This window comes from Podarcis liolepis (genome assembly GCF_965112155.1).
Source record: "Podarcis liolepis genome assembly, chromosome: 2".
NCBI lineage: Eukaryota > Metazoa > Chordata > Lepidosauria > Squamata > Lacertidae > Podarcis > Podarcis liolepis.
This window is the reverse complement of record NC_139555.1, coordinates 24,968,847-24,985,810: the sequence shown is the minus strand read 5'-3', so window position 1 is coordinate 24,985,810 and position 16,964 is coordinate 24,968,847. Positions and strand designations below refer to the sequence as shown.

The following is a 16,964-nucleotide window of genomic DNA, read 5'->3' as shown; positions in this document are numbered from 1 at the left end:
CCCACGGTGGATATTCCGGTGGGCATGCTGTTACAATTTAAAGATTTGAATAATTTATTTGAATTATAATGCTAACAGCGCTGAAGCACTTTTGTGCCGGCAACTGGAAGCGGAGTAGGAGGAAACTGAAGATGAGGACTAACACAGGACTTAGGTATAACAAGCTGCACTTGAATGCTTACAGCTTCCATAAATCTGCTCTCATACGTATACATTCCAGTGTTACTGACAGCCTGTTTGCTGGCACTGGATGCCCCCAGCTTTCCTGCTGAGGGACACAGGAAGAAAGAATGGCATAAGACAAGAGCAGACAATTTAAACAGCTCTGGCTGCTTACCCTCACAAACCTCATGCCATCTCAGAGAGGAACTGAGAGATGTCTGAAGGGTTTTCCCCAAATATGGTCCCTGCCCTATACCTGCACCCCAAGACAGTTTTGATAGAAAAGAGAACTGAAAATGCAAGGTGGTGTAAAAGAAAACAAAGCACTCAGCTGGCATTTAGAAGGTAAAATTCCACACTGGGTGTTCACCTCATATTGGCTCCCTCTAGGCTCTAAGTCTAAGTGGCCCAGAAATAAGTCTCCCCTCTGGTCTGCCCTGATTGCCCCATCCATAGACCAACCAGGGATGAGCTAATATGGCTGTGAGTGGAGACTGCAAGTGATTGGGTAGCTGGGTCTCAGAACTTGAGTGACCCCAGCCACACCGACCCATATCTGTCTTCCATCCTCCTGCTCCCTTCTCTGGAGGGCAGGGGACTTTGCTTCTGCTAGCATTAAAGCATTTGTTGTTACGTGTGTTTGCAAAACTCTCAAAACTATCAGCAGCTCACTGCTACTGGAACCTTGTCTGTCTTAAAGCACTTTTTGTACCTGGCCTTCCTGCCATGACTGAAGTGTTTGAATTATGTAATCAATAATATTAAAATGGTCAGTAAATCATACTGCTGACTGCTTTATGGGGAAATCAGAAGCTGGGTCAGACCAAATGTCTATATAATTCAGTAGTTTGTTCTCACAATGACCAGCCAGATGCCAATGGGAAGCCCAGAAGCAGCCCAGAAGCCTAAGAGCACTTCATTGCTTGTGGTTTGTTAGGAACTTGGTATTCAGAAGTAATATAGTAAAAATACTTTGGCCATCTCATGAGAAGAGAAGACTCCCTGGAAAAGACCCTGATGTTGGGAAAGATTGAGGGCACAAGGAGAAGGGGGCGACAGAGGATGAGATGCTTGGATAGTGTTCTCGAAGCTACCAGCATGCGGGAGGCAGTGGAAGACAGGAGTGCCTGGCGTGCTCTGGTCCATGGGGTCACGAAGTTGGACATGACTAAACAACAGCAACATCTGGCTGGATTTTAGTGTTAATATAGCCATTATAACTAATAATATGTATAGCTAAGTTACTGGAGGAATATAGCTAAGGTAATTTGGCCTTCATAAGGTGTAATCATGGACAGGATCCTCTGATCCATTTTTAAAGTCATCTGAGTTGGTGTTCCAACATTTCATGTTATGGAAGCAAATTTCATAGTTTGAGGATGCACTGTGTGAAGTACCACTTTTCTGCTTCCCATAGGTGCCTGGTTGGTCACACTGAAAACAAAACGCTGGATTGTTGGGCCAGTGGCTAGATACAGGAGACTCTTATGTACTTGTTTATTTTCGTCTGCCTAGTTCCAGATGTCTTGAGATGCATTTGGTATTGTGTTTTTTGAGCCATTGTGCCCCTCCCCTCAAATGCTGTGTCAAATCACTTTTGAAACTGCCAGGAGTCTTTTCAGAAGCAATGCCAAACAACGCAGGACTTGCTGTTCAAAGCTGCATGCACGGAGCACAACAATATTGCTTCAAACCTCTGATGACTTTTTATTTACACATTTGGGACTACAGTACTCCTCCTGAACGCAAGAACCCACTTTACATAAATTGTGAATCTAAATTTTCTTCTCACCACGAAGGTGCATCTCTTCATTTCAGATTTTCAGAAAGGGTTTTTCGGAATCCAAACAAGCTTTTCATGCTCATGAAGGAAGAGTAGTGGTACAGAGCTAAATAAAGAGTCTCGTTATCAGTAATCAGTTATCAGTTCCCCTCGTCCTCCCTCCTGCACCTCTTGTTTAAGGCAAAGAGGCCACATCCTAAGGAACCTCGCTTCAGAGTAACATGCCCTCCAACACTTCTCGGTTGAAAATAGGGACGTCCGATTCCATAATAATTTTAATATTTATACCCCACACATCTTACAGGGTTGCCCCAGGCACTCTGGGTTACTTCCAACATATTTAAAAAATATAATACAGTAAACATTTTTTTAAAAACCCTATACAGGGTTGCCTTCAGGTGGCTTGGGGGTGTGTGTCAAATAACTCCATACCCTCCAACATTTCTCCCAATGAAAAAAGGGACATCCGACATACCCTCCTACATTTCTCCAGTGAAAATAGGACGTCTTAAGGAAAAGTGGGACATTTTGGAATCAAATCAGAAGCTGGGACGGCTTCTCTAAATCAGAGGTGTCCCTGGAAAATAGGGTGGGTCTGGAATAAATCAAATGAATCCTTGAAGTTAATTTCATGGGCGTAGCTGGGTTTTTTGTTGGTGGGGGGGGGACAGCCGAAGTTTCTGGGAAATCACGGGTAAAAATAACATTAACAAGAAAAGGACATTAACGGGCGGGACAGGCTTCTGCTGGTTGAAGGCAGAAAGTCAGTTAATTAAGTACCCCTTGGTTAATTTGCACACACAAATTGGAGGGGGGAGGGCAGAACCTCAGTTGATTGAGAACCTCAGTTAATTGAATAGCCCTTGGCTACGGCCCATGGTTAATTTGCTTATTGGGCGCAGTACACACACACAGAAGACGGCAAAGCGAGAGCGGCGAGGAAAGATGCTGGCCGGTTTGGCGGCTCTACCGACGACTTAGGGCAGCTAAGGCGCTCCCCCGCCGCCGCCGCCCCAAGGACAGGTGAGTTCGGCTCCCTGGTCCCCTCACCAAAGGCGCAGGTGAGTGAGGAAGAGCGGCGGCGGCGGGAAGTAACGCGCTCCCACGTTCCCCTCCCGCCGCTCGGGGCCTGGAGAGACGCCGCTGCCGTCGTTCGCTGCTCGGCCGGGAGCCTGCGGCCTGACGCAAAGGCCTTCTTCTCACCCGGAGGCAGCAGCTGCGCGCGCAGGCCGGGAGCGGTGGCACGGGAAGGGAACCGCCGTGAGGAGGAGCGACGCTGCGGTGAGGCGAAAGGGAGGGATGCAGGAATCGTCGAGTCGGAAGGGGGCACCCCGAGGGGTCATCTAGCCCAACCCCGGTTGCAACGCAAAGGGTTCTCAGCTAAAGCATCCATGAGGGGAAAGCAAGCGAGGGAAGGCAGGATACGTTAGTGTGGGGTAATAATAAAAATAACAATAATTAAAATTGTTGTACCCCGCCCATCTGACTTGGTGACCCCAGCCACTCTGGTGATAAAAAGGAGGAGGGGCTTTTGTGTTTTTTGCAGGGGGGGCGCATGGGCGTAGTCAGGATTTTGGGGGGGACGGGTCCTCAGATTTGTATTGATTTAAGTGAAGCAGCTCCCTCCCCCTTGGATACGCCCATGGGGCTGGGGAGCTGCCCCACCACCACAGCAGCAGCAGCAGCAGCAGCAGCTGCACCTTCTCCAGATGCCTTGTTGCCCTTGGCTTGAGGGGCAAGGAACCGAGCTTTGTGCTTTGAAAGGCGTCGCAGAGGCTGGTGCATGGGTTGCCTTTTCGGGCATGGAGCCAGAGCCCTAATGCATCCCTCAAATCGACTCAGTCAGGCGTCGCTTGGAGAGACAGTGAATAGGAAAAAAAGAGAGCTTAGGATGGGATGAAGGCCAGCGAGGAAATGGGTGCTGTTTCTCTTATCCCCATTATCCCCTCCTTTTCATTGCTCCTCTGCTCCAGTACCTGCCTGCCTCCTTGGGTTTTAGGATTGCCTGCTGCTGCTGCTTGAATCCTCTCCTCTCTGGGCTGCCATTTAGGTCCAACCCATTAAGCTGCCTCTGCTGCCACCGCCTGGTCTGGCTCCTTGGAGGCTGCTTGCTGCTGCTTTCTATTAATTGTCATCTTCCATTCCCGGACTGCAGTGAGGAGGAGGACGTGATTGGCACGATGCTACGTTGGGGACCGAAATGCCAACCAGGAGACGGCAAGGCGATGATGAGCTGAAGTGTGGCTGAGGGCCAGTGGGAACACCGTGGCTGCGCTGCTTCCTTCCTGGGGTCTTTTAACGGCCTCCTGCTGACTCCTGTTCTTGCTTGTCCATCTTAAGACTTTCACATCCACGGGTGTGGCTTGTGCCAGACGTCATATAGGGTCAGGATTCTGATGTCTTGACTTTGGGATCCCAGAAGAGCTGAGACACAGGGATCCTGCACGTTTCTCTCCCTAGCAGATTGTTTTCAGTCTCCACAGGTTGGTTAATACTTTTAAATTTAAAAGCATTACTTTTTAATTAAGCATTTAACACCTGGCTGTTCTGAAAGGCTGCTGTCCAAGGAACTCGTTTAAGCAGGTGCTGTTGAGAGAGAGATGTAAGGTGGAAAGTGTTCAGGTGAAAGGGATTTTATTTTGGCCATGGAGAAGGTAGAAAGGTGTTTTTTTGTGTGTGGGTTTTTTTGTCTCATAGGAAGGATTTTGTGGAGAAGATCTGTTGCTAATTCTGGGCAAGTAAGGGAGGTATGTTTATTAGTCTGAGGTGGGGAGAAGGAAATTGTGCCAAGCTATATAAGAGGAAAGTTCTCCTGGATTTAATCCTGGATGAAGGGATCGATCTGGCATGTGCTACAGAAACCTAGCTGGTGTGACACTGTGTCTTATTCTGTCCTGGAGATGTCCAGCTGCATTATCTGCAAAGCATCACAGGTGAATAGATGGCTAGGGTCAGGCAAAACAGCTGTATTTCATAGGAATTCCCTTTTCTTTTCTGTTTTTTTACCCATCAGTGTTGGGCTGTGAGGAGACACTGAGGTTCTAACCATCTCTGTGGTGGTCTCAGTTTTACCATGTTGGAGATTTCTGGGCTGTTGGTCTGAGTGGGGGCTGCAATAATCCACATGAGGCCTTATTATACAAGGAGTGACTCAGGATTTCATAGCCACCATGGCAACCTTTGGACTGTCCTGTTATATAGAGAGAACAGATACATGGATCAGGTCATGCACTTGATGTGTTTGGTGCCTTATCTGGATTGAGGCAGAACTGCTCTAGTGAAGGAGCCCTTTAGAATTAGTTCACTGTTGTGGGCCAGTCATTGCTTGGTGAAGTTCAGAATCTTGCAATATCTGTTTCCTTCAAGTGTGAGGAAATCTGTTCAGATGTTTGATAGCTATTAGTTTTCAGAATACCTTAAGAGATTCCTTATTTAGAATTACTTGCAACCCTGCCACCGAACCTTTGGGAGAGGGGGCTTATGGGGATAATCAATATGAACTTGTGATAGGCATGTTGATTGTATGGTGACTTGCCTGCCTATTAGAAAAATTCCAGATTACTACCCTATAAATATGTGGTGAATGTTCACAGTGCAGGAGAGGGGTCGACAGTTGTGGCACTCAGACACAGATTCATTGTGCACTCTAGGAAGAAAAACTAAGGTAAGACAATGAAGTTCAGAACCTCCTCAATAGTGTTTCCGTAAGTGTTACTTATTGTTGAATATATTTCCTCTAAGTAGCTATATGCACTCCTCCCTTACTTTCCTTACACCAGCTCTGTGAGATGACTTAGTATGTGAGAAAGTGACTGTTCCAAGGTCAGCTAGTGAACCTTGTGCCGAACTTGAGTCTCCCTAATCCTTATACAGCACACTAAGCACTATACCACGTTAGCTTTCCTACTTGCTCCATATGCAGGGTGAACTAGATTGGGTCTGTGAGGGCTTGTTCTACGCACAGGACCAGAACTGTGAGGGTCTATGTGTTTGGGTGATGAGTGAGTCAAGAGAAAGAATTTAGCTTTCTTAAAGCACCAAGGAACAGTTTGAAAATAGCTGTGCCTGTTGAAAAGAGATAAGACTCCATTTGATCTGTGATGGGATTATAATGGTGGTGGTTAACATCAAACAAGCCCTAGAGTAGCTTTTAAACTGACTTAATGGGGGACTACTTCAATGTGACTCATTCCTAAATGAGGATACGGTAAATGTTTATGGCCATTTAAATGAGGGATAAAATAGAACTTGTGAATGAGCATCCAGAAAGACCCAATATCAACTTTAAGAGCATGTAAGAGTTGGTTGTTTTAACTATTGTTGGGCATTTTTAAAGGTGCAAATTAAAGTGCATTTTTAAAAGTGCAAAGGCTCTCATGTATTGCTTTGCTTTTCAGGCTACACATAAAAAATGTCTCTGGATCCTCCGAGACAAATAGGAGTGTGGCGACAGACCAGAGCTCTTTTGTACAAGAACTGTCTAGTTAAATGGAGGACTAAAAAGGCTAGTGTTCAGGTGAGTTGATTTTTTTTTATATGCAGTTTTGATTTTGGAGTGCCAAGCTGTGTGCCAGACCACTCCAATCCCTGGATCCAGAGATTGTTAAATTAAATCAAGGTGTCCTATTCAGGGAATAGACAGACTAGCCTCCTGGTGAAGTGATACCCTGGGTGGTGAGCTGTTAAGGGGTTCAGTGTGAGATGACAAATGTCAACAGACAAAGCCAGAGTTTGGAGTAGAGTTTTGGAGTGATATGACCTAGAAGTAAAGCAGCAAGCTGGAGAAAGGGTAGGAAATGTTCGACTTATGTTTGAATCCAAGGCTTTGGCTAAGGGAGACAAAGACAGAGCTGTGGATAAGGGAGAAACAAGACACTTTTGGGGTGTTAATGCTGTGAACATCATAGGCTCGGTTTATATATGTGTGTAAATAAACCATATATCATAAAGACATCAATCTCTTTTTCTTTCAATTCTAAGAGTTGCTAATATGTTTTTAAACTATTCATATCACATGATGCCGAATTGGGAACCACTCTGAGGTTTTACTGTTGAGCAGTATGTACATTTTGTTACATATATCTCATTCATATTTACGTTTTGTTGTAAATGCTGCACCACCACCCCTCCGTTATGTGTACCTAAGCTGGTTGTCTTCATTGGGCCTGTGTGCATAAATGCAACTGTGGCTCTCTTGTTTCGTTTCTTCTTTTACCATTAAACTTGTTTGTTCCCTATATACAGGAAGTCCTGATTCCACTTACCTTTTTAGGTTTGCTAATAATAATAAGCATGATTCAGCCTAACAAAAAACATGATGAAGTTCCAGATTGTAATCTTGATTCTACAAGTTGCTTCAGCATCTCTAAGTTTATTATTGGCTACACACCAGTGACTAATATGACAAGAACAATCATGCATAAAGTGACTTCAGAATACTGCCCAGAAGGTACCATGAGTTGTCATGCTGCACGGTCTTTCATAAATTTGTCTTGTGTGGTTTTCCTTCTTCTTGAATTTACTGGGGAAAGTATGTATCTTATTGCATAGATGCTAAAAGTTTAAACCGCTTGAGTTTGTTGCATGTTTTTCTCATACTAAACTTAGAAAGTAAGAAAAAGGATGTAATGCTCTATAAAACCTAAACATAATTATGTAGCTAAATCTTCACTTCCTTTACTACTACTAGACAATAGAGTGGTGTGCTTTTAAAGCTCAGTTTCACGGTTGTCATTTTGACATTTTAAAACAATTTGTTTATTTCTTATTTGTACTGCATTTATATATTTTTAGTATCAATTCAGGAGCTGTGAGAACTTTCTAAGATACTTTTTGTCTTATCCATTCTTGATATTTTAATTATTAGAGCCTTATGTTGTATTGGGGGTATTACTGGATACTTGAAAGAATTTGGGCATAGGTTTGTGACACAATTTGCATAATGTTTTCTTATGTTAACATTTTTAAGAATGCTTTTAGAGAAGGAAAAAGTTGTGGCTCTTGCTGTCAGCAATTGATCTGATCTATGGGGCACTAGCAAGATTTTCTTGGCCCAGCTCACTATATATGTATTTTACACTCTTCCCACCTCACCCTCCATAAGCAGAATAGAGTTGACCCTCTCTGTAGGTTGCTTCTGTGTGAAAGATACGGGCTCTGTGATGATATTGCCAGATTTGGCAGTGCTTCAGTGGGTGATACTTGCACCGTATCTAGCATAAAGTGCACAATACACGACTAATGAACAGAATTGAGCCACAAAGGAAAATGAAAAAATCCTCCCATTTTGGAAATGAAAGAAAGCCATGCTCATCTACAGCAGGGATGGGGAACCTGTGGCCCTCCAGATGTTGAATTACAGCTCTCATTGGGGGAGGGCCTTAGCTTAGTGACAGAGTATCTCCTTTGATACAGACAGCCCTGGGTGCAATTCCCAACATCTTCAGGTAGGTCCAGGAGAGATTCCTACTTGAAATCCTGAATTTGTCAGTATAATAATTATCATTTATTTATGTGTCATCTTTCCATAGGAAGCCACACTCAAGGCAGCTAAAAATATAAAAATATGTATAATTTACTAATTTGCAAAATACAACAAAATGTAAACAGTCAAACAATAAGCTAATTAAAACATGTCCCTAGGTAATATACTAAGAATTATAATTCATAAAAGGTCTAACAAACAATAAATACAAAAAACAATCCCAATAACAGTAAAAAAAACCCCACACCTCTTGAATTAAATATTTACCCCAACAAAAGCCCCTGAACATCCCATCTCCCTGATAGTCTCTGGGCATTCTGAGCAGCATGTCTTTCTGGACTCATGGATCTCTGTCACCTTCAACAGTAACAGTTTCTGTCGCTCCCCTGGTACCTTTAGCAGTAGTAGCTTTTGTAGCTGGAATTGGTCGAAGCCAGCACAGAGATCTCTGAACTAGATGGACTCAGTGGTTTGACTCTGTATTAGGCAGCTTCCTGCAAAAAAGTAATCAAGTAACTTTGCTATTTTGCAGCAGAAGATGCAAAAGAATTTCTGAGTGAGGCAGAAATGGAAGAGGCTAGTCTTCAGGACCCTGAAAACTTTGTTGGTGTCATTTTCAATGATTCCATGTCCTATCACCTCAGATTTCCTACTGTAGTGACTCCAAGAGCTTTCGTCCTCCCGATATCAAAAGGTAAGTATAAATAAATGAATAGATAAAATATGTGTGCTTGTTAATTTTAAAGTACAAAACGGAGATGTTTGACCTTGTCTTGAAAATGGAGACTCGAAAAAAGTCAACAATAATAATAGGAGAAAACTGTTTCAATAGAAATAGATATTTAGGAATCCTTTGCACATGCTTATTTTAGGTCCTGTTTGCAGGCTCCCAGATTTTCAAAATACTTGCACAATTGGCATTACTCATTGAATAGAGAACTCTTATTGTGTTACAATTTCAGTCGTAGGAGTGGCTTGCAATAGCAAGATTATCTGCTACTGCTTGTTTTGCCGATTGTGTATAGCTCTGCATGGCTATTTTATTAATTTCTGAGCCTCAGTATCTTGATCCTCTGCATGAATTGTAGGGCAATCTATCCATGCTGGTATGGTATCTAGAATGGTGGAGATAAGTTTTTAGAATCTGCATGTATAGTGCAGAAACCTAATGTCAACCCAGTTTTGATGCTTTTGAATAATTAACAGATTTTAGATTTTCCTTCTTATGCTTTGATTTTTTTTCCCATAGAAGGTTGTTCAACCCCTTCCAAAATGTGTGAAGATGAAACATACTGGCATTATGGATTTGCAGGCATACAGATCTACATTGATGCAGCAATTATAGAGGTAAATATAAATAATCAGAATCTGAGCAACTCTGAATCACCATTATTTTGTAATAGCTGACATATCAAAAGGTATTATGGGTGCCCCCCCTTGTATTTCAGGATATTTTATATAATGGTGTGCTTCGCACATCATGTTAAGCCAAATCAGCAAATGTGTGGGCTCCTGGATAAGATCATAGCTGCTTTCATGATTTAGCTCTCCCCAGACAAACCACGAACTGCAACGAAGGCTGCTTCTGTGGTTTACAGCTCATGGCTTGTCTGGGAAAGCAAAACCACAAATGCAAGTTTGGATGACATGCTAAGTCAGCAGCACAGTACAAAACAATTAGGGAAGAGCAAAGCAGCTCTAATCTCCTTTCTGAGAGGTTTGTTTGTTTGTTTTTGTTTGGCTTAATGTGATGTGTGAACAAATGCAGTGAGCTGCTTTCCCCTAAGCCTAATGCATGATAGTAACAGTTCCGTTCATCACTGAACGTTAAGTTTAGGCAGTGATTTCCATCAGGATATCTGTGTCAACCGTTAATGGCATATAATTTATTCTGAGTGTTACCATATACATTTATGCAAATGAATACTGTATCTATACCCCTAAGGAACTATGGCCAGTTATGGATCCCTGTGTATATACGTAGTATAAATATATGTGTTAAAAGCCATGATTTGAATCTTGAGTTACCTTTCTGCAAATGGAAGTATTCATTCTATTCAAGGACGAAATGGTGGGAGGAGGCAGTTTTTTTCTGATTACCTCCTTTCTTATGCAGCTCACCTTGCATGTTATTTTAGAGAGTTGTGGAAGCCTTTGGAGCAGAATTGAGGATGGGACATGGGGGTTTTATAGGCATGGGACAATTAGTCAAAATTGCCTCACCCCTCTTCTTCTGCCAGTGGCAGTACCCTCTGAGTGGAGTTCTACTCACATGAATTTGTATTTGACATCCTGACACCCATATGTATCCATTCATAGACACTGTAGCAATTACCAATATGTATCCAGCAAACACTACTTTGTATTTTTTTCCTCACGAACCAAATGAGAAAAAAAGGTTGTGAGAGTCACCATTAAAATTTTCTTTATGAAATTTCATAAACCACTATTTAAGCGCGGCACATACATTTATCAAGAAAACACTGTTAAAATTCACAAAGTTGTCAAATACCATGGTACCTCGGTTTTTGAAACATTATCGGTTTCGGAAGACAGTTCGAGATCTGAAACGTTCAAAAACCAAAAACTCATTACAGAAGCTTCAATACGGAAGCCGCATGGCATGTTCAACTTCCAAGGTGAGTTCGAAAACCAAAGCATTTACGACGTTTGAAAACCGAAACGTTTGTCAATGGAGATGTTCGAAAGCTGAGGTACCACTGTATACATAAAATAATAATCAGTAAAACTTTTTAAAACAAATATAGATACTTAAATTATATGTCTGAGTAGGCTTGCTGAAATAACAGTTTTCAGCCAGCAGTGAAAGTGCCTGCCTAATGACAATCAGAAGGGAATTTGGAAGTATAGGTGCTGCTAGACCTAAAAGACTGCTTCACTACACTGGGCTACTAGATCCAGCAATTGCATCCTGCCACACTGATATTCTAGAACTCTGAGAAATGAAGATTTCCAGTTCATGAATATCTGAGTAATAATGAATGCTGCAGAATTTATGTGGCCACTCTTTCATATAATAAAATAATTTGGTACTGATTTTTTAAAGAGGGATTCTGACATATTGAACTGGTATCCTGAATGTACAGTAGGGGGGAAAGTATTTGATCCCCTGCTAAATTTGCCTGTTTGCCCCCTGATGAATAAATGACCAGTCCATAATTTTAATGGTAGGTTTATTGTACCTCTGAGAGACAGAATAAAGTGTAATCTATAAAGATTGCCATACCCGCTTTTGGAAAATGTGAACTTGGTGAAAGCAGAATATGGCAAACTCTGGGCACTCACTATACCTTGTAACCAAAATGCTGTTGTGAAGGATCCCTTTTGAGTTTCATGGCAGTAAGTTAAATTTGGTATAAAAACTATTTAAAGCAATGAGATTGGTATTTGCAGATTTACAGTTTATTTTGGAAATAAAAAATGCCTGTTTATTTTGGAAATAAAAAATGCCTGATTTTAACATTTCATTTTTCTTAGTTGAAGACTAATAAATCAGTTTTGGAAGAACTGGAATCAGCAAAAGCTGTCAAGATGGGAAAGTCTGCTGTTGTGGAAATAGATAATTTCTTTCGTGCAGTAATCTTAATTTACTTAGTTATTGCCTTTTCACCTTTTGGCTATTTTTTGACTATTCATATTATGACAGAAAAAGAGAAGAAACTGAAGGAATTTTTAATGGTAATGGGACTTCAAGACACAGCTTTTTGGTATGCATATTTCTTAGTTCTTTGGTGTTAATTCAACTTTTGTTCCATTTATGTATCTCATATCACTGCATTATGCTACTCCAGGAAGAAGCAGCACATAATAAGTTAAGCCAACTTAAGAAAGTTCATAAAAGGAAAGTTTCCTGTGCCTTCCTCCCCTGCTGCAGCCATCTGAGACTTGGTACTGGTTAACAAAGCCCTATTATAACAGCTTGGGACCAGGATACCTGAAATATCATCTTGTCTCTGTGGCTGTACTCTGCACTTGTATTTTTATTGGTAAATCACTTTAGGATGTTTTGTGTGAAGTGATTCGCAAATGTCTCTCTCTCTCTCTCTCTCTCTCTCTCTCTCTGTGTGTGTGTGTGTGTGTGTGTGTGTATGCAAGCAAGCAAGCAAGCAAGCCTCTCCAGAGGACCAGAGGTCTCTCCAGAATGCTGCAGTGCTCCAGAACATGTTGCACCTGTTGAGGGAAGGGAGAATCACTAAAAATTAGAAACCCTCCATCAACCCTCCCACATTGTTCAGGAGGACACCCCCCAACGTTGCAGTTGTTCAGCAGAATCTCTTATCTGGATCTTGCGTAGAGTTGAATTTTCTCCACCACAATTATGAGTTTAAAAGCTTTCCTGTGGAACAGTCATAAATACTAGTTGCAATAAGATAAATGTTACGAAATAACAAAGTAACCCATTACAAACAAACAATGGGGTTCAGTCCTTTATACTTTCCTCTCTAGTCTCAGAGGGAGAACCTGAATTTACTCATCTTTGCAGAGCTTCTCTGCTGCTATCAAACACCAACAAACTCACAGGCTTAAGTTTCAGCTTCCTGCTGTGAATTTCTGGTAATGAGTCATCAGGTAGCTTATCTTACTGAACTGGAAAAATGCCATCCATTTCTGCTGCTTTTGCAGCATTTTAAATGTAGCGCATTCAAACACAGCATGTTATGTGTTTTTAAACTTATAATTTTAAGACCCTACTCCCCCCCAACCCCTCTGGAAAGGTTACAGGAGTGAGGAAGGCACAGTGTTTTTTTTCTTCTATGAATTTTTTGTTTTGTTTTAGGATCAAAGCTAACATCATCATGGTGTTCTTGTGACAGTTTCTCTATGTGAACGTCTTTGGTTAATTTAAGTGGTCCCATTTGTGTGCTAACCTTAACCTTAAGACAGTGAGCCAAGCTGCATGTGATATGCATCATATGATCAAGGAAATGGGCATGTTGAAGACTTTGGGGAAATGATTTCCCCATTTTATATATGGGAACACAATGCCAAAGCCTGAGAAATGGCAACACACAAAGCCGCCTCTCTGTCTCTGTCATGCACCCAGAAAAGCTCATACAGCCACACATAAAATAAAAACTGTGTTTCTGTCTCTCCCTAAGTAATCAGATGTTAAGGGGCAACGGGGTTGCTATTGCCCTCATGCCTGTCTTACAAGCTGCGTGGAACATTTGGTTGGCTATTCTTGTGAAAAGAATGCAGAACTAAATGGGAAAAGTCAGTATGTCCAGTGAGTAGAAGACAGAGGTCAGCTTTGAGCCCCAAAAGGTCAAACACCTCCTTTCAGTTAATATTTGTTGTTGCAACACAGCATATATTTGCATTACAATTCCCATTATAGAATTTACATGTGTAGGCTACTTATACAGATATTAATAAGAGTGTAGGGCCCAAAGTATTTTTCCAGATATCATGCGTATTGAGACTGTGTCTTGCTTCTGAGCAGATATGCAGACGCTCATTCTTCAATCTACAGGTATTTTCTGTGCTGTTACTGTTGGTGATCTTCTCTATATTATCTGTCATTCAACTGCACACTTTTAAGCCTTCATTTCATCCCTACTCTCCATTTCAGTTTGTCTCCATTTATTTCCTCTAGTTTATTTCTCTTCTCCGTAGCCAAATCAATTTCATTTCTCTTCTCCAATTTTCTGTTCAATTTTATTTCATTCCCATTCATTCTTTCTTGTAGCCAAGTTTATGAAAACCCCTCTTTCTGCAGTTTATTTGAGATTACCACATGATTAAAAAATACCTATTATAAAACATTGCTGCTGTAATAAAACACTTGTGGAATGACCACCACTCATGCACCAACATTGTGCATTCACTTCTTGTCAAAATTTCAACAATCTTTTTGCCCAAGGCTTTGAGACAAGTTAGATAGAATGTCAATTATGCCAGCTGTTTTATTCATTCTCTGCTGCCATGAAAAGTTTGAGTGATTTATTAAAATTGACAATATCCATTTTGCCAGGTAACATTGTGTGAAGTGAATGATATATTAGGAAGGGAAATAGAGCTACATGCAACTAGAATATATGGGTGAGCGCTCCCAAGATCACCTTGGATTAAATTGGAAATGATCCAGGGCTGGCCCAAGACATTTTGGCACCTGAGGCGAACCACAAAATGGCTCTCCCTCACCAGAGAAGAAGAGAGGAATGGAAATCTACATCAGGAACAAGGGGGAAGGGAATAAAATCAATCTTTCTCAGTGGTTAAATTGGGAGTCAAAGGGGCCAACTTTGAATCGCCAAGAAGCTGCTGTGGAAGCAGCATGGGAGGGGCTGCTGAGGAGGCAACAGATTCAGCCTCTAAGGAGCACATTGCAGCCATCCCTGCCACCATGGCAGCAGCTGTAGCAATGGGCAATGTATTCCTTAGAGGCCAGATCTGCTGGCCTTGTGGATCCTACCACCCGAGGCAGTCACCTCACTTTGCCTCATGGGTGAGTTGGCCCTATCGAAGCCCTTCCAAAACACTTGGATCACTTTTCTGAGCCAATTCAAAGCTGGCAAAATGATGGAACTCCTCCCAGCTTGTGAGGTCTGCAGGGACAAGTCCTGCTCACTCTTCACTTTTGGCCCTGCCAACTCTTAATCTCCAGCAGACCTCACAAGTTTGGAGGACCTCTATCATTTCGTCCTCAAGTCATATGTATCACTTGTGATCACAGTGATGTCCAAATGATTCCTTCCCAGAGAAGCCTTTCACTGGCAGCAGACAATACATGTACCACTTGTTTATTTCAGTGGAAATGCCCCCATAAGCTCTAAGCCTAACATTAACTAGTTATTTTCTTCCCATGGGCAACCTACCCAGCAAAAAATTACTTTTCTTGGTTTGTGGCTTACTATGTACATTGCAAATATTTTAGATGAATATGAAATAATTCATCTTGTCATGCTTACTGCGATTCTGTGCTTCATTGATTTCAGGCAAGGGTCCGTTTGAGAGTTATCACTTTTTAATAGTATTGACTAATATTTAGCTTCAGCTTAGTAATTCTTATAGATAACTTTGAATTCATGAGCCTTCATTGTGTTTTCCCTTTTTCTAGGCTTTCTTGGGTCTTGCTCTACACCAGTCTGATTCTTGTCATGTCCCTTCTCATGTCGGTTATTGCAACATTTTCTTCGCTCTTTCCCCAAAGTAGCAGCTTTGTGATATTTCTTCTTTTTTTCCTATATGGATTATCCTCCGTAAGTGTGTATGTATGTGTGCTTGCTCATTGCCAATATGCTGAAGCTACGTGTTTTAGGATTGTCCTTCCTGTTGACATAGAGGTATCCTATGATGGTGTTTCACAGGTACTCACTAATTTAGGGATAATCCCGGGGACGTTTAGGCAAGATGCCATGGATTTCCACCAGAATAATGTTACTTCTACCCAGATAAAATGTAGCAGGTCTAACAGACACAACTACAGCCTCCATGGCAATTCTGCCACCCCACCAATCACAACACTGAATGCTGATAGCTTCCCCATATTAGCCATCCATGGATCTGGTCAACAAGAGTGATGGCAGAAGGAGCGCATCATGTCACCCTAGCTAGAACACATATAAAATATAACCCTGCAGCCCCAAAGTCACCACAACACTGTTCCCAGTATAGACCACTATGGTTTAGTGAGCAGGAGCATAATAGCTGATATGTACAGTGAAACCCTTCAGGAATTGCTTCTTATTGAGAAGGGTTATAAATCCCCCTAATAGTGCTACACAGGCAGTCTGCAAACAAGCATCTTTTGACAGACAAGCACACAAAGTCATTCAAGGAAGGACCAGCTACTCTGATCACAGCACCAATGCAATGCCTGCATGGAGGACCCATGGATTCTCAAGAAGGTTTAAGCTGAATTGTACAACAATGCTCCCCCAAAGATACAGATTTTGGGATGAGCAAGCTATTTGGAAAGGACAGGAACATAACACATAAGGAAGAGCAAGGACCCCTCAACAGGCTGCTCCTGGAGGCCATTTCTAGGACCTGCTTTTTAACGCAGCAGAAATGAGCTATGCAGTATGTAGCGGGAGATAGCAGGACCCAACTACATAAACCAGTACTAAGGGTATTCTTAAAGAACCCAGCGCAAGTTTAGTATGCATGAGGTCTCATGTTGTGGGTACAGTCTCTCGCTAAAAGGACTGGAAGATGGCATACCTGAGGCAAAGCACTGTGACAGCCAATTGAAAAAGGTGATGTGTGGACCTTGTGGAACCCATAGAGCCAATGGTTTATCACTTTTGCTCAGCCCCCTTTATCCCATCCTGTCTATTTCTGCCTTTAGTGCTGTGTGCCGCCTTCCTTGCTCCATCTGACCTGGCAAGGAAGAGGGCCTATACTAGGCATCATTGGAGTCGAGTGCTCCACTTCTCAGTCTCAAAGGTAGCTGTGCTTCTCATTGCCTCTGCTGGTGTGCGGTGCGGTCCCACCTTCATGGCAAACATCCCCTCTTCCTGCAGAGCATGTATGTACCCTGAGTTGGAGACAATATTGGTTGCCGTTGAA

The 16,964-nt window shown here is 42.2% G+C and overlaps 2 protein-coding genes across 13 annotated transcripts in view; one reads left to right on the top strand and one right to left on the bottom strand.

The window, feature by feature from the left end:
• Window positions 1-16,964, bottom strand: part of LOC310700384 (ABC-type organic anion transporter ABCA8-like) — a 317,713-nt gene that overhangs the window by 195,038 nt on the left and 105,711 nt on the right. The gene's annotated exons all lie outside the window — the stretch shown is intronic.
• LOC310700383 (cholesterol transporter ABCA5-like) overlaps window positions 2,658-16,964 on the top strand; it is a 50,629-nt gene continuing 36,322 nt past the window's right edge. For 2 of the 12 annotated variants that reach the window (XM_083489820.1, XM_083489817.1), the window contains exons 1-9: window positions 3,233-3,381; window positions 4,101-4,428; window positions 5,539-5,609; window positions 6,343-6,461; window positions 7,190-7,394; window positions 8,962-9,123; window positions 9,679-9,776; window positions 11,928-12,157; window positions 15,511-15,652. In XM_083489820.1, the coding sequence (XP_083345946.1) occupies window positions 6,357-6,461; window positions 7,190-7,394; window positions 8,962-9,123; window positions 9,679-9,776; window positions 11,928-12,157; window positions 15,511-15,652 (942 nt within the window). In that variant the 5' untranslated portion in view covers window positions 3,233-3,381; window positions 4,101-4,428; window positions 5,539-5,609; window positions 6,343-6,356. Of the gene's footprint in view, window positions 2,969-3,012; window positions 3,382-4,100; window positions 4,429-5,538; window positions 5,610-6,342; window positions 6,462-7,189; window positions 7,395-8,961; window positions 9,124-9,678; window positions 9,777-11,927; window positions 12,158-15,510; window positions 15,653-16,964 lie in introns of those variants that run through there. The other 10 variants (XM_083489824.1, XM_083489818.1, XM_083489825.1 and 7 more) reach the window with 10 other exon arrangements.